Source organism: Thalassophryne amazonica, chromosome 2 (genome assembly GCF_902500255.1).
Source record: "Thalassophryne amazonica chromosome 2, fThaAma1.1, whole genome shotgun sequence".
Lineage (NCBI taxonomy): Eukaryota > Metazoa > Chordata > Actinopteri > Batrachoidiformes > Batrachoididae > Thalassophryne > Thalassophryne amazonica.
Window position 1 is genome coordinate 90,335,809 of NC_047104.1, and position 23,311 is coordinate 90,359,119.

The 23,311-nt window shown below is 43.0% G+C and overlaps 1 protein-coding gene across 1 annotated transcript in view; it reads left to right on the plus strand.

The window, feature by feature from the left end:
- cenpn (centromere protein N) overlaps nt 1-23,311 on the plus strand; it is a 51,573-nt gene that overhangs the window by 22,911 nt on the left and 5,351 nt on the right. Inside the window, exons 4-6 of the mRNA XM_034188982.1 lie at nt 17,979-18,052; nt 18,211-18,384; nt 19,119-19,220. Of these exons, the coding sequence (XP_034044873.1) occupies nt 17,979-18,052; nt 18,211-18,384; nt 19,119-19,220 (350 nt within the window). The remainder of the gene's footprint in view (nt 1-17,978; nt 18,053-18,210; nt 18,385-19,118; nt 19,221-23,311) is intronic.

Here is a 23,311-nt window from a genome sequence, read left to right on the forward strand (position 1 = left end):
TAAATTAGATAATCAGCTCTTATGGTCTGATCAGATCAATCATATTGTGTCCAGAATGGGCAGAGGTGTCGCTTTGGCCCAAAGGTGTGCACCATACTGTCCACCCTTGGTCATGAAAGTGGTGGTTCTGTCCCTGGTTTTGTTACATCTGGAGTACTGCTTAGTCATTTGGTATAGTGCTAGACAGGGGCGCCTTTCTCCTCTCCATCATGTCAACCAGCTCTCTCCTTTTACCGGTCATACTGCCAACATTCAAAGTCCCAACTCTCACTTCCACTCTTCTAGTTTTCCTCTTCTCCTGCTGTCTCTGGACATGTTCTCCTCCTCTTCTTTTTTGCCCAGCAGTCCCCTAATTTCCACCGGCACCCTGTTGGGTAACAGCATTGGTGGTGGTCGTTGTTAATGGCCTCTTCACACATAACATGAACTTGGGTGAAAGAAGCAGGAACCCGCTGGAAAAAAAAAAAAATGAAATGGGGAACTGCGAAACATTCCACCTGCTGCTGGGAGGGACACACGGTTGGACAGGCGAGAAAGATACCGCAGCGACGGTTTTGTGCGTGCAGACGAACGCAGTGCGAGCACCTGGAAAGTGTGACACCACATTGCTCCGCTGCTGTGGGGGAATAAAAAAGAAACCACACAACAAAAGAAAACCCCCACAATTTCTGAAATTGAATCCCTCTTATCAAGCAGACGATACAAATATGATCTTTCTGTTCCTCTGTATATGAGCCATGGTCATGAACTGACATGAATGAAGCCATGCACCCTTATCATGTCCAAATCTGCCGGCGGCACGTGTTCAGCGAGCGGTGTGCCGAAGGACACCGCGCCATGTGGCCCATAGCTTATGTGGGTGACGTGATATTCAAATCGCCAGCTGAGTGTACACATGATCAGACAGTTCTTTTCACATGGGACAGCCCGCCGATGTGCGCACTGACGCGGTTGCTCCTGCCGGTTGCAAATGCGATATGTGTTTTTACGTATTTCCACGAGGACAGCATGCCCATGCACGAGCTTAACGGTGGAGTATTGTCAGGTCATATCCTTCATGGAACGGTATGTGTTCCCCAGCTGTGACTTGCAAGTCCACAGATCTCAACTGCAGTGGCTTGCATGGACACACCCACCTTTGCGATCAGTGCACAGAACAAAGTCTGACTCTTTTTTCTTTTCTTATGTGATCATTTATTTTATGTATTTATATAATTACGGAATAACCCTGATGATTTGCGGACGTTTGTGCTGGTTATACGGTTGCAAATTGAGGTTTACCGGCAATGTGTTATTATTTGCGGCCATCCCCATGTGATCTTGTCTGTACGTAATAATACACATGCAATGAGAGCCTGCTCACACATGTGCGTTGCCACCTCAGCCACACTTGATAATGTTGGATCATGACGTTCGGGGTTGACGACAACAATGACACACTCCTTATGACATCTGTGTTGCAGGGGGACTTGCATGACGTGTGTTGCTTGGTAACTGCACACCTGTGGGGCACTAAGAACTAAGGTTGCGACCGATCCGGTATCGGGATCGGCTTCCAATACCAACTTAATTTAAGTATCAGAAAATACAGATCCAACCCGCGACGTATTCCAATATGTGAGGAGCCACAGTGAATCCTCTTAACTGCTGTTGTTTGCTGCTGAATGGGAGGAGGGGAGGTTTTCTGAAGCCGAGCTGTTATAGATTGCTCTCTTTCGCAGTGTTCTAGCTGCAGGTAGCAGCAAATTTCTGCCCGGCTTTCGGGTTCAAATTGTCTGTTCATCAAACATGGATTTTCTGAAAAATGAACTGAATTGTTGCTGAAAATGTGTGGTGAAAAGCTAGCCTCTTCAGTGTCCAGAGGCTGTGAAACACCAGCTCAGCATTCAGCCGAGGAGGAGAAGCCGAACAGAGATTTTGTCTGCTGAAAGGGAACAAAAATCTCCATTTATGTTTCCAAAAAGTTTGATGTTTGTGCAGCATGAAAACAGCGAGAATGAAAGAAAAAGAGAGGGCGATAGAAAATGAGAGACAGAGAGAAAGAGAAAGCAAGCAAAATAGAGAGCAAACGAGAGACAGAAAGAGAGGGAGAGAGAACTTTTTAATTTTTACTCTTAACACTTGCTTAAACATGTTTCCCATGTCAATAAAGCTCCATTGAAATTGAAAATTGAGAAGGAGAGACAGACAGAGAGAGAGGAAGAGAGACAGGCAGACAGAGAGTGCTGTCTTTTCTCCGACATCTGAATCGTTATATCAAAGTGCTGCAGTTTCACATGCTCCGCACAGTAGACGTCCTTCAAACTATCACACCAGGAGACTGGTTCACAAGTGTTGACTTAAAAGACGCCTATTTCCATGTGCCAGAGGCACCTCGTCACAGGCACTTTCTCCGCTTTGCTTTCGAAGGTCAGGCATACCAGTTCAGGGTGCTTCCTTTCGGCCTCTCTCTCGCCCCTCGTACATTTACCAGATGTATGGCTGCAGCACTAGCCCCACTGCAAGCTCTTGGATTAAGAATCCTACCCTACTTAGACGATTGGCTTGTCTGCGCTCCGACTCAGGAGCAGGCGCACAACGACACAGCTCTTCTACTGAACCATGTCTCTCATTTAGGACTCACGGTGAACTTTGCAAAGAGTTCCCTTGTTCCCAGTCAACAAACAACCTTCATCGGCATTGCCATCAACTCCCTGACTATGACTGCATCGCCATCCCCGCAGAGAGTGGACGATGTAATTCGTCTCGTCTCACACATTCAACGGGCTGTGACGCTGCCTTTGGTTTGCTGCTCCGGTTGATGGGCAAATTGACTGCAGTGTCACTAGTGGTACCTTTTGGACTTCTGTTCTTACGTCCCCTACAGATTTGGATCAACAACCTAGGCCTCAGCTCAAAGTTGCATCAGCACAGGCTTGTACGACTCTCCAACCAGTGCCTTCTGCACCTCAGACCCTTTAAGTCTATAAAAATAAGGTTATAAAAGTCTATTAAAAATAAAAGTACTTAATTCTTTCACCAAAACATCAAATCTAGGCTTTCATCTTAGATACACCTTCTGGAAAATTGTAGCTGAACTTTTCAGGTCTCCTTTTTAAGAAAATCCTCATAAAATCAATAATAATCATAATAATATTAAAGCAAACAGAGCTCTGGCATCGATCTGAAAAGTATCGGCAGATATAGATATCCAATTTCAGGTGTCGGGATTGGATCGGAAGTAAAAGAAAATTGTGGATCGGCGCATTCCTACTTAGAACATGTGTGGCCATTTGCACATCCAGCTCCAAAGTGGTCACCTGGTCTCTACTCTCGTGCTGGCAGCGCAAATGGCCCCGCCTTTTCTAAGTGCCCCGTGAATGGTGTTGGATGTTTGTCAGTGGCACCTGGACTCCAGCCGACTCCAGACAAGAGTGGGTTGAATGGCCACTTGCACGGCATTTGACGACTTTCAGCCACCAGTGTCAAGGCTGCCTCGATCACGTCATTCAGCCACAGATCAACGTGGCCGATGATTTCATGCTCGGCCACAGCAGGATATGTTGGACCTGTGTACAACATGCCGTCCAGATGGTCCGAACACGATCAGATGGCAGTGCAACCTCACCTTGCTCGTCGTTTGAATGGGTTTCCGGCACAAGTGGGACGCAAATATCGAGTGCATGTGCTGTTCCTGAATTAATGTGACGACTGCTGTACGAGCCATTAGAGTGCGGCTCCAATTTCCCACGAGTGCCATTTGACTCCTCCTTCATGCGCCATTCTGCCTCAGTCGTGTTATGTGTGAAGGGGCCCTAACTCTGGCCTCGACCAGTCTGGTATGGAAATTCAATTTGTACCCTGGATCTTTATTTTGACTTGTTTTATGCCGGATACCCTTCCTGAGGCAACCCTGCTCATTTATCTGGGCTTGGGGCCGGCATTCAGAGTGTACTGGCTGCACGCTCCATGTGGCTAAGATTTGACAGACTTTATGGTTAATGCCCTGTGTCCTTATACCCTCCTCATTTATCCGGACTTGGGACCAGGACTCAGAATGTACCGGCTGCATGCCCCATGTGGCTGAGTTCAAAGTCAGCAAACTACACACGTATTATATATTCAGATCCTCAAAGCATCTCTGGATCCTGTCAGTGCTCTCTGTGCAAATGTGAGTTACAGATGAAAGGAAAAACAAACATGAAAATTAAAGACAAATAGTCTCTCAGCTCCAATGTGCATGGTGAGCATGATGAAGAAAATGAAATTTGAAGAGGCACTGCCAATCTGTTGTTTGGGAACATTTGGGATTCCGTGGTCATTAAATACAATGAAAAGGGGAGGAAGACTGTAATCAAAGTGCAGCAACCTTCCAATAACATTTTGTGACCACTTCAGAAAAAAAAATAATGCGAGCTTTGGGCGCGTTCACAGCCAAGGATGCGAAGGCCTAATCAGCGGTTACTAACTTCGATTTTGTCACTTGATGGGGAAAAAAAAAACATTGAAATATGTTACCTCCCAGACACATTTCACCAGCAAAGTAATTCCCAGACTTCATGAAACATTAGAGAGAGAAAGTTCAAATGAATTGTCAGAGGCACCCTTTTAAGTCTCTCCACTGATTGTTGGCCCTCCAGAGGAACTGAAGTCTACCTCATTGGGACTGTTCACTGGGTACTGGATTGGGAGATGAAGAGCAACCTGTTGCAAACTCGCCTCCTGTAGGAGAATCATACAAGCGCAAACTTAAGGTGCCCTGACACTTGCACGACTTTGATCCATGCACTTGTACACACATCATCGTAACGATCCCACCCACTGTGTTCCCAGCTGGAGGCCGTGCTTTGTTCCACTGGCTGCCATGCGCTCTGCACTGGATACTGCATATATAAAATAATTATTATGGAGTGGATTAATAATTTTCTGTTCGGATTAGCTGTTGAAAACGGCTGTAATCACTTCCGGAATCACAGAGGACCGCTCCAGCTGCTGTTTTTCTCACACGCGCGCTTAATAAGCTGGAGAGCGTATTTGGAGCCGTCTAAAAAGGTCATTATTTCTCATGTTTATATTGTAATGTCTTGGTAAAACAGTTGCATGTTCTTTCCTTCTGGTGTGCAGCTGTAAAAGTATGTTCATGATAGATTTAACATCTCGCTATAATCGTTCAGACAAGCTGTGCGCTGATGCGGTGCGATGACTCAATCACTCGTACTCATATGCTGTGTTTTTGAATTGTTTGCATAATGTTCATGTAATTAATGCATGATGGAGATTTTGAACATTTCAAAATTTTCTTTGCATACTTGCACGAATCTGTGCACCGTTTACAATGAGTTTGAGACGAGTTTACGCTCTTGCACAGCAGAGTGCATGCAAGTGCATGTATCAAAGTTGTGCAAGTGTCAGGGGGCCTTAAGCCATAGAATGAATGGGTGCCAGAGAGACCAAATATCACAATCCTAGTCACAACAGATAACACACAAGGCATTGTGAATGGTATCATGAAGCTCATGATTTTGGACCACATAATGGATGTTTTACACACGACTGGCCATCAACTCTACTGAATTGGACCAGAGTGGAAAGAAGCAGCCTCCCCCAGCAAGAACACAGATGACAGTGGTAAGGAAAAATTCCCTGTGCTGTTTTCAAGAAAGAAACCTCAGGCAGACCAACCTCAGAGGGGTGACCCACTGTTTGGGCCATTCTAACAGTTGGAAGGTTTTTACAAAAGATGGTGAAAATTATAAGTTATTAATAATTATTATTTTTATTATTATTTAATAATTATAAGTTATTAAATTATAAGTGGTCCATCTTGGTGCAGAGTCTCTAGATTCAGCTCTTGAATACTTCTGATAGCATCAAATGCCAGTGCCAGATTAGTCTGGTCCTTGGAAGCAACGCCAGCCTCTGGAAACTCAATGACAGCAACTCAGACAGAGAAAATAGCAGAATCAGCTGACTGAAGATAACAGCACTTTAGGCTTTAGTTCACCAGCAGTAAATCAAAAGGAGCAGAGCGATTACTAAAGTGGTCACTGGCAGCTATTCGTGTGGTTTCGCGAACAGACTCAGAATATAGATATGGTGAGGCTGAGATCTGTTCTGTTGCTGCTAATATGATTTAAGAGGAAGGGAAACATAATTTGATACTCTGGCCATACAGGACGGAAAATACAACCCCAATTACAATGAAGTTGGGATGTTGTGTAAAATGTAAATAAAAACAGAATACAATTATTTGCAAATCCTCTTCAATCTATATTCAATTGAATACACCACAAAGACAAGATATTTAATGTTCAAACTGATCATTTTTATTGTTTTTGTGCAAATATTTGCTCATTTTGAAATGGATACCTGCAACATGTTTCAAAAAAGCTGGGACAGTGGTATGTTTACTACTCTGTTACATCACCTTTCCTTCTAACAACACTCAATAAGCATTTGGGAACTGAGGACACTAATTGTTGAAGCTTTGTAGGTGGAATTCTTTCCCATTCTTGCTTGATGTACGACTTCAGTTGTTCAACAGTCCGGGGTCTCTTTATTCAATGGGCAATAGGTCTGGACTGCAGGTAGGCCAGTCTAGTACCCGCACTCTTACTATGAAGCCACACTGTTGTGACACATGCAGAATGTTGCTTGCATTGTCGACATTGCTTGGATGGCAGCATGTGTTGCTGCAAAACCTGGATGTACCTTTCAGCATTGATGGTGCCATCACAGATGTGTAAGTTGCCCATGCCATGGGCACTAACACACCCCCATACCATCACAGATGCTGGCTTTTGAAGTTTGTGCTGGTAACAGTCTGGATGGTCTTTTTCCTCTTTTATCCAGAGGACACAATGTCCATGATTTCCAAAAACAATTTGAAATGTGGACTCATCAGACCACAGCACACTTTTCCACTTTGCGTCTGTCCTTTTCAAATGAGCTCGGGCCCAGAGAAGGCGGTGGTGTTTCTGGATGTTGTTGATGTATGGCTTTTGCTTTGCATGGTACATGTAGCGACAAACTGTGTTAACTGACAATGGTTTTCTGAAGTGTTCCTGAATCCACGCGGTAAGATCCTTTACACAATGATGTTGGTTATAATGCAGTGCCACCTGAGGGATCGACGGTCACGGGCATTCAGTGTTGGTTTTTGGCCTTACGTGTAGAAAGTTCTCCAGATTCTCTGAATCTTCTGATATATTACAGACTGTCGATGATAGAATCCCTAAATTCTTTGCAATTGAATGTTGAGAAACATTGTTCTTAAACTGTTGGATTATTTTTTTCACGCAGTTGTTCACAAAGTGGTGATCCTCGCCCCATCTTTGCTTGTGAACGGCTGAGCCTTTTTTTGGACGCTCCTTTTATACACAATCATGACACTCACCTGTTTCCACTTAACCTGTTCACCTGTGGAATGTTCCAAACAGGTGTTCTTTGAGCATTCATTAACTTTCCCAATCTTTTGTTGCCCCTGTCCCAGCTTTTTTTTAAATATGTTGCAGGTATCCATTTTAAAATGAGCAAATATTTGCACAAAAACAAAAAGGTCTCTCAGTTTGAACATTAAATATCTTGTCTTTATGGTGTATTCAATTTAATATAGATTGAAGAGTATTTGCAAATCATTGTATTCTGTTTTGATTTACATTTCACACAATGTCCCAACTTTATTGGAATTGGAATTGTAGATGAGTGTTTCGTCTGGGCTTGAATGACTATGGAATCTGACTGTTTTGTCTCTGCAGGCAGATCATTCCACAGGAAAGGTGCAGAATAAGAGAAGGCTCTGTGGCCTAACCTTAGGGACACAAAGTAGTCCTGAGAATATAGAGCATGGGGTTTAATTAGGTTGGTTAGATAGGGAGGCTCTAGTCCGTGAATGATTTTATAAGTTAGTAATAAAACCTTAAAATCTGACCTCACAGAGACAGGAAGCCAATGAAGGGAGGCCAGTTTTGGTGTAATGTGATCAAACTTTCTGCTTCTAGTCAAAGCTCTAGCAGCAACATTTTGAATCCGTTGGAGGTCTCTAATGCTGGACTGCGGTGAGCCAGAGAAGAGGACGTTATGAACAGTGAAACAAGTCTCACATCATCAGGGATTTTCCCTCTAAAAATAATGATTCTCAAATCTGTGGCAGCAAGTCCTGAAAGCAGTGGCTCGAGGATAGACAGGCTCAGATCTAGTAGACTTTCATCACTGATATACAGTCTTTGATCAAAGTTTCAAATCCCTCCAACATGAAGCCTGAAGATCTCATCAAAGAAACTGAAGCACAAACATCAGGTATTTGGGTTATTTGTAAATGCTTTTCATTATATTTATATTGTTTTTGTCCTGTGCTTTAAAATATGTTATAAGATGATTTCAAAATATGTCATGGTTCATGATAACAGCAAACAATAATAAAAGATAACTAGAAGCACTCAGACAGTGCAAACCTCCGCCAAGGCCATGGCGTCATTGATGCCATAACATCTACACGCCGTGGAATCATTGAACCTATAAAAGTCTAACAATGATGTTTGCTCAGTAGTAAAAAAAAGTTTCATCTGCTGTGACTGAATAGCATGTATCCTTAGTGCTTGGCATCACAGTTTATTGCAACTTGCACCTTTCCCAGAAGCTACTGTCATCTGAGCACTGATATTGATATTGCATGTGCTTATAGACAAAAACAAGTAAGAGACAAAATTCAATTTATTATTCAACTAAACTGCAAATATTTGAATTTTTTAACATTTATGAAACACTTCTCTAAACAAGGCCATAGGGTCACTGACCCTAAAGAGATTCCCTCCTTGGCACAGTGATCTATTTCTTTTTGTCTCTTTCTCTAAAATTGTATATAATAATCATTAGATTATTAATATATAAAGAAAAATAAATTTAAGAAATATTACAATTTGAAAACAAATGCACCCGAACGTGATGACAGCTGCAACTGCTTAATGCTAACTTTTAACATTGAAAATGCCATAGACATGCTAACACGTTAGCATCGGGATCTGTATTGTGATCCGGATCACCAATAAAATTTAATCACTTGTTCCTCTTGTCATTTCCAACCACTCCACAAAATTTCTATAAACAAAAATAAATTTAAGAAATATTCGAATTTGAAAACAAATGCACCCGAACGTGATGACAGCTGCAACTGCTTAATGCTAACTTTTAACATTGGAAATGCCATAGACATGCTAACGCGTTAGCATCGGGATCCGGATCGTGATCCGGATCACCACTAAAATTTAATCACTTGTTCCTCTTTCCATTTCCAACCACTCCACAAAATTTCATCAAACTCCGTTCAAAACGTTTTGAGTTATCCTGCTGACAATCAGACAAACAAACAAACGCGACCGAAAACATAACCTCCTTGGCGGAGGTAATGAAAATTATTTTCATTTTTCTTGCAGTTTCAGGTAGTGTAAACAACAAAATCTACAGAGGAGGAAAATTTGTGCTCATTATCTCCTCCTCAAAAGATCAACATGTCAGAGTTGTTTGGAAAGCTTTTGAAAGCAGAGGAAGAGGTTCAGTCAGGTTTTAGAATTCATCATAGTACAGAAACAGCATTAGTGAAGGTTACAAATGATCTTCTTATGGCTTCGGACAGTGGACTTATCTCTGTGCTTGTTCTGTTGGACCTCAGTGCTGCTTTTGATACTGTTGACCATAAAATTTTATTACAGAGATTAGAGCATGTCATAGGTATTAAGGGCACTGCGCTGCGGTGGTTTGAATCATATTTGTCTAATAGATTACAGTTTGTTCATGTAAATGGGGAATCTTCTTCACAGACTAAAGTTAATTATGGAGTTCCACAAGGTTCTGTGCTAGGACCAATTTTATTCACTTTATACATGCTTCCCTTAGGCAGTATTATTAGACGGTATTGCTTAAATTTTCATTGTTACGCAGATGATACCCAGCTTATCTATCCATGAAACCAGAGGACACACACCAATTAGCTAAACTGCAGGATTGTCTTACAGACATAAAGACATGGATGACCTCTAATTTCCTGCTTTTAAACTCAGATAAAACTGAAGTTATTGTACTTGGCCCCACAAATCTTAGAAGCATGGTCTCTAACCAGATCTTTACTCTGGATGGCATTTCCCTGACCTCTAGTAATACTGTGAGAAATCTTGGAGTCATTTTTGATCAGGATATGTCATTCAAAGCGCATATTAAACAAATATGTAGGACTGCCTTTTTGCATTTACGCAATATCTCTAATATCAGAAAGGTCTTGTCTCAGAGTGATGCTGAAAAACTAATTCATGCATTTATTTCCTCTAGGCTGGACTATTGTAATTCATTATTATCAGGTTGTCCTAAAAGTTCCCTAAAAAGCCTTCAGTTAATTCAAAATGCTGCAGCTAGAGTACTGACAGGGACTAGCAGGAGAGAGCATATCTCACCCGTGTTGGCCTCTCTTCATTGGCTTCCTGTTAATTCTAGAATAGAATTTAAAATTCAATCAATCAATCAAATTTTTTTTATATAGCGCCAAATCACAACAAACAGTTGCCCCAAGGCGCTTTATATTGTAAGGCAAGGCCATACAATAATGATGTAAAACCCCAACGGTCAAAACGACCCCCTGTGAGCAAGCACTTGGCTACAGTGGGAAGGAAAAACTCCCTTTTAACAGGAAGAAACCTCCAGCAGAACCAGGCTCAGGGAGGGGCAGTCTTCTGCTGGGACTGGTTGGGGCTGAGGGAGAGAACCAGGAAAAAGACATGCTGTGGAGGGGAGCAGAGATCGATCACTAATGATTAAATGCAGAGTGGTGCATACAGAGCAAAAAGAGAAAGAAACAGTGCATCATGGGAACCCCCCAGCAGTCTACGTCTATAGCAGCATAACTAAGGGATGGTTCAGGGCCACCTGATCCAGCCCTAACTATAAGCTTTAGCAAAAAGGAAAGTTTTAAGCCTAATCTTAAAAGTAGAGAGGGTGTCTGTCTCCCTGATCTGAATTGGGAGCTGGTTCCACAGGAGAGGAGCCTGAAAGCTGAAGGCTCTGCCTCCCATTCTACTCTTACAAACCCTAGGAACTACAAGTAAGCCTGCAGTCTGAGAGCGAAGCGCTCTATTGGGGTGATATGGTACTACGAGGTCCCTAAGATAAGATGGGACCTGATTATTCAAAACCTTATAAGTAAGAAGAAGAATTTTAAATTCTATTCTAGAATTAACAGGAAGCCAATGAAGAGAGGCCAATATGGGTGAGATATGCTCTCTCCTCTAGTCCCCGTCAGCACTCTAGCTGCAGCATTTTGAATTAACTGAAGGCTTTTTAGGGAACTTTTAGGACAACCTGATAATAATGAATTACAATAGTCCAGCCTAGAGGAAATAAATGCATGAATTAATTAAATTCTTCTTCTTACTTATAAGGTTTTGAATAATCAGGTCCCATCTTATCTTAGGGACCTCGTAGTACCATATTACCCCATTAGAGCGCTTCGCTCTCAGACTGCAGGCTTACTTGTAGTTCCTAGGGTTTGTAAGAGTAGAATGGGAGGCAGAGCCTTCAGCTTTCAGGCTCCTCTCCTGTGGAACCAGCTCCCAATTCAGATCAGGGAGACAGATACCCTCTCTACTTTTAAGATTAGGCTTAAAACTTTCCTTTTCGCTAAGGCTTATAGTTAGGGCTGGATCAGGTGACCCTGGACTATCCCTTGGTTATGCTGCTTTAGACATAGACTGTGGGGAGGTTCCCATGATGCACTGTTTCTTTCTCTTTTTGCTCTGTATGCATCACTCCGCATTTAATCATTAGTGATCGATCTCTGCCCCCTTCCACAGCATGTCTTTTTCCTGGTTCTTTCCCTCAGCCCCAACCAGTCTCAGCAGAAGACTGCCCCTCCCTGAGCTTGGTTCTGCTGGAGGTTTCTTCCTGTTAAAAGGGAGTTTTTCCTTCCCACTGTAGCCAAGTGCTTGCTCACAGGGGGTCGTTTTGACCGTTGGGGTTTTTCATAATTATTGTATGGCCTTGCCTTACAATATAAAGTGCCTTGGGGCAACTGTTTGTTGTGATTTGGCGCTATATAAAAAAAAAGTTGAGTTGATTGGTTGAGGAGCAGTAATTGAAGAGAAGGTCACATCATAGAAGGCTGCAGATTGCCTTCATGTTGGTAATGATCCTGTTTTGTCACAGAAAACAAACCAAGGTTTCCCCCATTCCAAAACAGTGCCCCACTGTCCCGGCAACCTTTGTTGCACCTAAGTTTTCTTCATACAGGAAACTATAAGTGCAAGTTGTTCTTATGTTGCTTCAGAGAACACTGATGTTTTTCTCTTTGTAATATAGAAAACATTCAACATAAAGGAGGATACCTACTCAGTATTAGACTTTATTTCTACATTTTGTATCGCTGGTACAAATAAGCACCCTGTTTATTTAAAATCAAAATGGTGAAGCAAAGGAGCACTTTTCATTTTAATGTTGTGCTCACTTTGATTTTGCACAGTAGAGACTAAAACCAGGTCTGGTTTGTTATGTTGCCATATTTCTTAATGACAAGTGTTATTTTTCTGGAGGTGAAATAAAGAGATCATTGTTTAAAGGCTGATGTGTTTTTGTTTTTATTTATTTTTAGTTAATGTAAAGATGCACAAGTTGTACTGTTTATGTGGCCCAAACACAATGGCACATACTGAACTGTGGGCCTGCTGTACTATTGTATCCTTACTAAGTTTAAGTGTCTGATGGAAGTTGTGTTAGTAGTTGTGGTTTAATCGATGCAGAGAGCATCTTTGCAAGATTTGCAGGAGAAATGTGCATGTTTTTGTTGCTGTATCACTGGTTTGCTCTCCAACTTTTTCATGCCCTGATGTTTACTCAAGGTGTCATATATTTATACCCTCTGCAAACACAAATTTGCAGGGGTATCACCCTGTCTGTCCATGAATAGTGTGTCCATGTTAGTGTCCATGAATTTTATAAGTGTAACTACTCCTAAACTGATGGATTTCAGTGAAACGTCACATAATGGTAGCGCATTATATCTGAAGATATGCATCAGGGAAAATAATTCTGGTTCAAGATCTTAAAGGGGAAATAACTGGACTTTTGTGTTTAATTCATGCATCACATGATAATTGACTTTGTGAGTGCAACTCTTAAACCGCTACATGGCTTTCAGTGATGTAGACAGCAGTGTGTGATAGAGACAACTGGATTGTAAAAAAAAAAAAAAAAAAATCTTAATATTTATGATTGTACTTGCAGTTGTTGACCACTTTGTTAGGGTATTTCATCACCAAACAGTAATTACTGCCAGTGATATTTCATCACCAAACAGTAATTACTGCCAGTGATATGTAACGCATGCAAGCAGTTAATATGGCAAAGTGGGGAGGCTCATTTTGTGATCTTGAAAACAGACCTCAAGTTCCATTTTAATGTGAACATAATTTCATCTCTCTCCATTGTGGGTGATTTTTGTCTCACACCTGCAACAAAAGGACTGCCTGTATGCTTTTAGAGCAGAATTACACAAATGTGGGTCACAGTGCCTCTCATACAGTTTCTTATTTTTCTCACAATATGGATGAGTAGGTGGATGTGAGGACGTGGCATCGAAATTTAGGTTAATGTTAAAACACCATTGTGCTGTTTTAGCTTTCGCTGTCTGTATTCTTGTCATACAGAACACTTGCTATATTTGCTGCATGTTAAATTTGCATAAAGATAAACAAGATGTTCTATTTCATTCCTCCTGACCGCCAGAGGGCGGTGCTTCAGCACCTGGATAACTACATGTGTGCAGCACAGAGGTCGAGAATATATACCAACAAAGTCACGCCATTGGATGTGACCTGGGTGACGTCACTGATTGTCTTTATATACCAGACACACCCAGCGCTTCTTTTCTGCATTCTCGCATTGTTAGAGGTTGAGAACGCATTTAGCTGCGATTGCCGCTCTCGCTTGTAGCCTCGCAACCCACCTTCGGTTGGAGCTACGTGCACTGCACACGTCCTCCAGAGGCTGCGAGACACGGCTTCACCATTTTTTGTATTCTTTGACTGACGCCTGTCGTGAGTACACCTTCCTAAACGCTGGGTGCGCGCCTTTGCCGCTGCCCTGCTGGGTATTTTCCTCTGTGCACATTAGCTGTGTTGTTTTGACGAAAGCTGGGTATTTTAGTTGTGTCACTAACCCCGTTAACTACATGGTAGTATGTGTATAAGAACCAGTATAGTGTACTGTGTTGGGCTTGCCGTGAGTGTTTTCCACTCCTTGAAGTACTTCGTCTGCACTGCCGCCATTTTGCTAAGTTTAACAGCTCCGCTAGCAGCTAGTGTTGTCGCCGTTGCTCTAAGTGACTTAGCACTTGGGCTGTGAGTTTTTCGGCTGTGTGCATCGTGTTATTACTGTGGCTGTGAGTGTTTGATGCTCTGGGCCTTGTATTAGCTTTTACACTTTCACGTGCCGAGTCTGCGGCTGTGAGTGCTTTACGCTCCGTGCCTCGTGTCGAGTCTGCGGCTGTGAGTGCTTTACGCTCCGTGCCTCGTGTCGAGTCTGCGGCTGTGAGTGCTTTACGCTCCGTGCCTCGTGTCGAGTCTGCGGCTGTGAGTGCTTTACGCTCCGTGCCTCGTGTCGAGTCTGCGGCTGTGAGTGCTTTACGCTCCGTGCCTCGTGTCGAGTCTGCGGCTGTGAGTGCTTTACGCTCCGTGCCTCGTGTCGAGTCTGCGGCTGTGAGTGCTTCACGCTCCGTGCCTCGTGTCGAGTCTGCGGCTGTGAGTGCTTCACGCTCCGTGCCTCGTGTCGAGTCTGCGGCTGTGAGTGCTTCACGCTCCGTGCCTTGTGTTACTATTTACACTGCGTGTGATTCACGCTTTGTCTTTCCATCTGTAACCGTCAGGGCTTGTGTTAGCCATCTGCATGCAGTCCACAATGTTGACAGGGCCTTTGTTGCATGGCTGTAGTACCTGTTTGGCTCCCTTGAGCCCAGATGATGGACATATGTTTTGCCCCTCGTGTCTTGGGATCGGACACCTGAGGGAAGCCCTGACTGGCAATGCCTGCCTTAATTGTGCCAGCATGCCACTGGCAGAGAGATCTGCTAGACTTGCGGCATAGGAAAGTGGAATATCTAGTGCGACTTTAGCCTCCAGCCCCAGCCCCAAAGAAGGATGGCGGCTTTCGTCCTATCCTCGATCTCTGACGTCTGAATCATTATATCAAAGTGCTGCAGTTTCACATGCTCCGCACAGTAGACGTCCTTCAAACTATCACACCAGGAGACTGGTTCACAAGTGTCGACTTGAAAGACGCCTATTTCCATGTGCCAGTGGCACCTCGTCACAGGCACTTTCTCCGCTTTGCTTTCGAAGGTCAGGCATACCAGTTCAGGGTGCTTCCTTTCGGCCTCTCTCTCACCCCTCGTACATTTACCAGATGTATGGCTGCAGCACTAGCCCCACTGCAAGCTCTTGGATTAAGAATCCTACCCTACTTAGACGATTGGCTTGTCTGCGCTCCGACTCAGGAGCAGGCGCACAACGACACAGCTCTTCTACTGAACCATGTCTCTCATTTAGGACTCACAGTGAACTTTGCAAAGAGTTCTCTTGTTCCCAGTCAACAAACGGCCTTCATCGGCATTGTCATCAACTCCCTGACTGACTGCATCGCCATCCCCGCAGAGAGTGGACGATGTAATTCGTCTCGTCTCACACATTCAATGGGCTGTGACGCTGCCTTTTGGTTTGCCGCTCCGGTTGATGGGCAAATTGACTGCAATGTCGCTAGTGGTACCTTTGGGACATCTGTTCTTACGTCCCCTACAGATGTGGATCAACAACCAGGCCTCAACTCAAAGTTGCATCATCACAGGCTTGTACAACTCTCCAACCAGTGCCTTCTGCACCTCAGACCCTGGGGGAACGTGGACTTCATCTGCAAGGGTGTCCCTCTAGGCTTCGTCCCTTCTCGCCGAGAGGTGGTTGTTACAGATGCATCACTCAAAGGTTGGGGGGGCCGTGTGGAATCACAGGATGGTGAGGGGTGTCTGGAGTCCTCAGGAGAGACTCCAACACATAAACGTGCTGGAGCTTCGCGCTGTGCGACTGGCTCTCAAGCATTTACTCCCGGCCCTGAGAGGAAGACATGTTCTTGTCCGGTCAGACAACACGTCAACAGTCTATCACATAAACCATCAGGGGGGCACCAGGTCCAATCACTCATTGGCAGAAACTCAGAGGCTTCTCTTATCGGCGTTGCCTCACCTTCAAAGTGTCAGAGCAGTTCATCTGCACGGCGTACAGAACAGCGCTACGGATTTACTCTCCAGACAGAAACCACCACCAGGAGAGTGGAGACTGAACCCGATTGTGGTCCAAATGATCTGGCAGAAGTATGGTGTAAAGGAAGTGGACCTTTTCGCTTCAAGTACCTTGACACATTGCCCACGGTGGTACTCCCTCTCGGAACAGACAGCCCGCTGGGGCAGGATGCATTGGCTCACCCGTGGCCGGGTTGCCTCCTTTATGCCTTCCCTCCTCTCCCGCTGCTGATGTTGACACTGCACAGGATAGATCAGAGCAGCCACAGGGTGCTGCTGGTTGCTCCATTCTGGCCAGGGAGGATTTGGTTTCCCATGATTTACAAACTCCTCGAGGGGGAACCTTGGGGTCTCCCGGAGAGGAAGGATTTGTTGTCGCAGCTACAGGGGAGGATTTGGCACCCTCACCCAGAACGCCTTCAACTGTATGTGTGGCCGTTGAGGGGCCAGACTCCTTGTTAAGTTTTTGTGACCAGGCTGTTGTTCAGACTATCCTTAATTCACATGGTGCTTCTACCAGGGCTTTGTATGACAACAGATGGAAGCTGTTTGCGCGGTGGTGTGAGAACCAAAAGTTAGACCCGGAGCGTTGCCCTGTGCCTGTTCTCCTCAAATATTTACAAGAACTGCTGGAGAAAGGACTTTCTGTCGCTACCTTGAAGGTTTATGTTGCTGCAATCTCTGCCCGGCACGTCTACGTTGATGGCCGGTCAGTGGGTTCACACCTCTTAGTGTGTCGTTTTTTGAAAGGTGCTCTGCGTTTGCGGCCTCCAAGGCTTGCACGCGTACCTTCATGGGACCTTCCTCTAGTCCTGGAGGGTTTAAGCTTATCCCCTTTCGAACCAGTTGAAAGTGCTGATCTTAAATGGGTGTCGTTGAAGACTGCCTTTCTACTTGCACTGTCTTCGGCTAAGCGGGTGGGAGAGCTCCATGCCCTATCATTTGCTGGGGACTGTTTGCGATGGAATTCTGACGGATCTGGGGTTACGCTGTGGCCTAATCCGTCCTTTTTACCCAAGAGAATTTCAACCTTTCATGTTAACCAGCCAGTTTCCTTGGCTGTATATGCCCCGCATTCTGATCCAGGATTATCTGTTTCAGGTTCCCTGTGTCCTGTCCAAATGTTGAAGCAGTACATTAGTGCGACTGCCGGGATCCGGAAAACGGATGCCCTGTTTGTGTGTTACGGTGATACGGTTTGATGTGGATTGGTAATTTAGAGGCAGTGGAATGATGTCTCAGCTCCCTGCTTGCCAAAACGCTGGATACGTGGTTGTGGCAGCGAGAAGTGGGACACTGTTAGCCCACATGTTGCTGTATGTCTGGTCACCCAAGCGGGGTGGGGGTTGGGGGGAGGGATGCAGGTCAGCTGTTTGCTGGGATTTGTAAGAAGAGTTGGATTTTTCCCCAATGGAGCAGTGAGGGTGGATATCATCGCCTCAGCGGTGCAGTGGAACAATTAGGGTCTTAATGCTGTGGGTGCCAGTGGTGAGCTTGTGTAATAAACATAGCATGTTATATCTGGGAAGCAGCAAAAAAAAAAAAAAAAAAAAATCATGTTGTAGATTTTTATTTGAATTTGTTTACAGCATGCATTTACTGATTTGTGATCTGACTATCATCACATCTGCAACATGAACAAATTTAGTCTGTTCTGTAATGTGTTTATCTTCTCCAGATGATGCTCAGTGTGTTGACCTGATGACTTTCAAAGAATTATTTAAATCTCACCTCAGAGCGCTCATCAAACATGTAAGATGCATATCACTTCCCACATTAAACATTATTAAAAGTCCTACCTTCACATTTATATTGTTAAACTGTGTATTTGTTCTGTTTTGATAGTCCTTGTATTTTAGAGCAAAGCTTTATTCCAAAGAATGTTTTTGTCTTCATCGATTGCATCAAAGGTGTCTGTCAAAATAAAGAAGCATACAGATGAAGCTGTGTGGATTCGGATTGCATGGGGTGACAGATTCTCCCGGCCCAACCACCTGAAGCCAACATATGTTGTTCACAGTCTTCAGAGTCCATTTGTCTTTGTGACCAGTCTGACATCTAAGCAAAAGCCTTTACTATGTCAGGTAATCACTGTCATATTTTGTCCTGAACATGAACACTTTTAGTCCATGTGACAGTCGTACCACGTAAGGGGGCTAAATGACACATACAATCCAGTTTCAGTGTACCATGGCCTGCACAAAATATATGATAGCATCCCAGAGTGGTGGCTATGGCCTACCTAGCCGTAGCCACCATGAGTAATTCAATGAATGGGTTAAAATTGAGAAATGCTCCAATCAAATTGAAAATTATACCACATTTGTTCAATCATAACAATTCTAAAAAGGTATATTTGGACTATCAATGACTGAATGTTATGGGGTAAAAAACAGCAAGAATGGTGACAAAGGCCAGTTTCAGTTTATGTAAGCTCAAAAGTTATAGTTGCCCCAGTTTTGGAAAAAAAGACAAATTATTGGTTCTACTAAGTAGGATTAACAAAATAGTTTGGCTGTGCTGAACGCTTGGACTTTAAAGTAAATGTTTTTGGAATCTTCCTGATCAGGTAAACAATGTGGTATACGTTTCAATATGATTGGAGCATTCTTCACTTTTGACCCCTACCTGGCTACAGCTTCCACTCTGGGATGGCCATCATACATTTTTGTGTAGACCATAGTATACTGAGACTGGGTTGTAAGTGTTGTTTAGTACCCTTAAATGGTACCAAAAACCTGCTTGGCCCATTGACCCTGTTGACAGACCTACTGTGTTTCTGAATGTCCAGCCACTAAGAGGATGCTGTATTTTGCAGGCCTTGGTTCTGGCCACCAGGTATCATGGAATCGAAGATGCTAACCTTAGTGGACGGAAACTCACCGCCATAAGGGACCTGCTGATGAGGCAGTATCAACAGGTACACTTGTGATTGTGCTCTTACTGTGATGTTTTGTTAAAATCCTCATCAGTACAGACACAACCCAAAGAGGCTGCTTCAGTTCCATTTCTTTACTGAGTGCCAAATCATAAAGTAAGTTGCCTCAAAACACAATTGTTTTATTTCTATTTATTGTAGGTAGTTCTTAATATTCTCAACAGGCAACAACTTTGTTCACTAAATCTGACTTGAGAAAAAGAAAAATGAATTGAATAGTGTCTTTTAGTATTGGCTAATCTGATACATGTATGATGTGATACCATGAGAAAACAACCATCAAATTAAAGCTATTAAAATCAAAAAAGAAACTTTGCACCAGTGTTATAAAAAATGGTGCCACTTTCATTAAAGTTTTTTTAGGGTATCTTTCCATTGATTTTTCACCTTGTTTGAAATAGGTGAAACCATAACAAAATGACATCTGGGATTTGAGGGTCTATAGTGTGTAATTGAACTAGGAATTATACAGGCGATAGTTTAATTGCAAACTCACAAAACTTTGCATTTCATTTTTATTTTTTTATTTATTTACGAGGTCTGTTAGAAAAGTATCCGACATTTTTATTTTTTGCAAAAACCATATGGATTTGAATCACGTGTGATTGCAAAAAGCCAGGTTCAAGCCAAGCTTGAACCTTCGTGCGCATGCGTGAGTTTTTTCACGCCTGTCGGTTGCGTCATTCGCCTGTGAGCAGGCTTTGTGTGAGCACTGGTCCACCCCTCTCGTCGGATTTTTATTGCGAATAAATGTCTGAACGATTGGAGCTTTGCTGCATCAATTTTTTCCAGAAACTGTGAGAGACCTCCAGGTGGACACCATTCGGAAAATTCAAATGGCTTTGAGGGACGATTTTATGGGGATTACACAGATTAAGGAGTGCTCCAGCCGGTTTAAAGACCGCCCACAGCTGCTGAGCGCCAATCGACAGGCTGAATCAACCAGATCATTTCCAACGAGAAGGCTTTGTTGATCCGGGACGTCGTCTGACTTACACAAAAATGGCAGGAGACGTGGACATCAGTACTTTTTCGGCACCTTCCACTGTTACAGGAGTTTTTTTTTTTCATGGAAAGAAAAGCGGACAGATGCGCCACCGTGCCGTTCATGGCGCGGCACAAAACCACCTCCGTGTTGGTCTCACAGGACGGCTTTGAGATGGCTTTCAGACGGCTGTCGGTGGGTTTTCAGTCGTGTGACTAACTGAGAAATTGTGGATGAGCCTGGACATGCCAGAACATGTCCTGTGAGGATTCATCACGGTGTTGCTTTGCGCAATGCGGCACCGCCGCGGCGCGCGGAATTCCTCCGCACGTCTGTCTCAATGTGCCAAAAAAGTGCTGATGCCCACGTCTTCCACAATTCCTGTGCTAGTCAGAGGACATCCTGGATAAAACACAGCGTCCAGTGTGGAAATGAACAGCACATTCCACTGTTACAGGAGTTTTTGTCATGGAAAGAGGAGCGGAGGAATTCCACGCGTCACACGGAGGTGGTTTTGTGCCGCGCCATGAGCGGCACGGTGGCGCATCCGTCCGCTTTTCTTTCCATGAAAAAAACTCCTGTAACAGTGGAATGTGCCGAAAAAGTACTGATGTCCACGTCTCCTGCCATTTTTGTGTGAGTCAGACGACGTCCCGGATCAACAAAGCCTTCACGTTGGAAATGAGCTGGTTGATTCAGCCTGTCGATCGGCGCTCAGAGCGCGGCGCGCTCTCAGCAGCTGTGGGTGGTCTTTAAACCGGCTGGAGCACTCCTTAATCGGTGTAATCCCCATAAAATTGTCCCTCAAAGCCATTTGAATTTTCCGAATGATGTCCACCTGGAGGTCTCAGTTTCTTGAAAAAATTGATGCAGCAAAGGTCCAAATTGTTCAGACATTTATTCGCAATAAAAATCCGACGAGAGGGGTGGACCACTGCTCACACAAAGCCTGCTCACAGGCGAATGACGCAACCGACAGGCATTAAAAATACTCACGCATGCGCACGAAGGTTCAAGCTTGGCTGATGCAATCACACGTGATTCAAATCCATATGATTTTTGAAAAAATAAAAAGGTCGGATACTTTTCTAACAGACCTTTCTAACAGACTGAAGTACACATGTACCTCTGTTGGGATACATTCTGTCCTACTACCAGACACTATTTTGAAGTGGTTCACTTTGTGGTTATTAGCTCATCCTATAGCCTTAGATTGTACAGCTGTTTAGTCTATGACTGTTTCTGTTCCAAGTCAGTGCTGGAACAGATGAAATCATTTTTATCCCAAGTGAAAAGTTTAATCCAAAACATGTAAAAGTAATAATAAATTCAAAAATAACATCCCCTGTAATGTCATTCTGAATACAAATAGAGGTGCAACCTCGTATTAGCAAGGTGTAGCTATTGAAGTGGCCTTTTGAGCATATGTTGCAACAGATGTCATAGTTGACTATGACTACCTTCTACCTGACCAGTTGATTTTGTATTTTTATGAATTTGGTGTTAAGTTTACAGAGGCAGTTTAATGTGTAGATCATTCTGTGTGAAATCATCAGATTTTCCAGAATCTTTCCAGGTCACCGACTTGGATTCTTATGATTTTTTTTTTTTTTTTTTTTTTTTTTTTTTTTTACAAGTACCCACATATGTCTAATGAACACATTCAAAATATTTCTGCTTAATTCCAAGTAGTTTTTTTGATATTTTTTTAATCACGGTACCCACAATCCTATTTTACACTCGCGAATGCATTTTGAGCTAACGTTCATTTTTAAAATGCATTATCTTAGCTAACAATGCAGATATAAAACTCAAATTTGGAATACACCCTATTTGGGCACCCCAAATACAGTTGTAAATTTCAAAAATGGGATACAGAGCTAATTTTTCCATTCTGTAGCATCACAAAAATGGCAGTTTGTCCATTCTTGCAATAAAAAAAAATTACAACATTTCAAAGAGCTGTACTAAAGAAGGGATTCAATGGATAATCTTCATATTGTAGAATACACATATCTGGGGTACTAGTTATGTGTGTAAAACTTTGTGGTCATAACTTGAAGGGTTTTTGAATTATTGACTCTTGAAAATTGAACATGATCGTAGAATGTCAAAAATGGGCTTCCAGTCTCTTTGATTTGACCATGTGGGCAAGTGCTCAGCCACTTCATAATTTTGCATATTGATACCAACTTTGTCAAAAAAAATTATCTAGTTCAAATGCCTTCATAGTCAAAAAAAAAAAAATTGCAAAGTAGGATACTGTAACATGGCGCGAACCAATTTTGAACCTGTATTTGCATATTCAGAAAGCAATGTATCAGCTCTGAATGGAAGCATAAAGCTTAAATTTGGTATTTTACTATATTTGGCACCCCAAAATAATGGATCAACTTTGAAAGACAGATTACTCATCTTATTTTTTCTTTCATGGCATCATAAAATTAGCAATTCAGTCACCAACACAATTTTGTTACAAAGTTTTGAAGAGCTATACTACAAGAGTAAATTGAAAGATAATTTTGATATTTCAGAATTGACTTTCTCTAAGTAAAATATATTTATCAGGATGGGGGTTTCTCTCTCAAAGCAGGTGAAATCTTGCATGGTGCAGGAAAGTGTATACTTAGCCTAGTAGTTCAGCAGCTAAAACAGCTAAATGGTAAATGGACTGCATTTACCATGACCATTTTTACATCTTCATCAGACGCTCAAAGTGCTTTACAAATAATGACTCACATTCACCCCAATGTGAGGGTGCTGCCATACAAGGCGCTTACGACACACTGGGAGTACCTTGCCCAAGGGCCCTTAGTGATTTTTCCATTCAGGCTGGGATTTGAACCGAGGATCTTCTGGTCTCAAGCCCAACGCCTTAACCACTAGACCATCACCTCCCCTAAGACCATCATCTCCAACTAAGACAATATGTATTTTTCTTAATCTGTTCATTTCATCAGAGGCATTAATAGGGCAAGGGAATTATTGTTATAAGAATTTTAGACAAGCTGATCATGAGTCACTGCAGTTTAAAAATAGATCTGATATCAAGAGTAACTGCTCATTGTTTTCAATGTGGCTGATGATG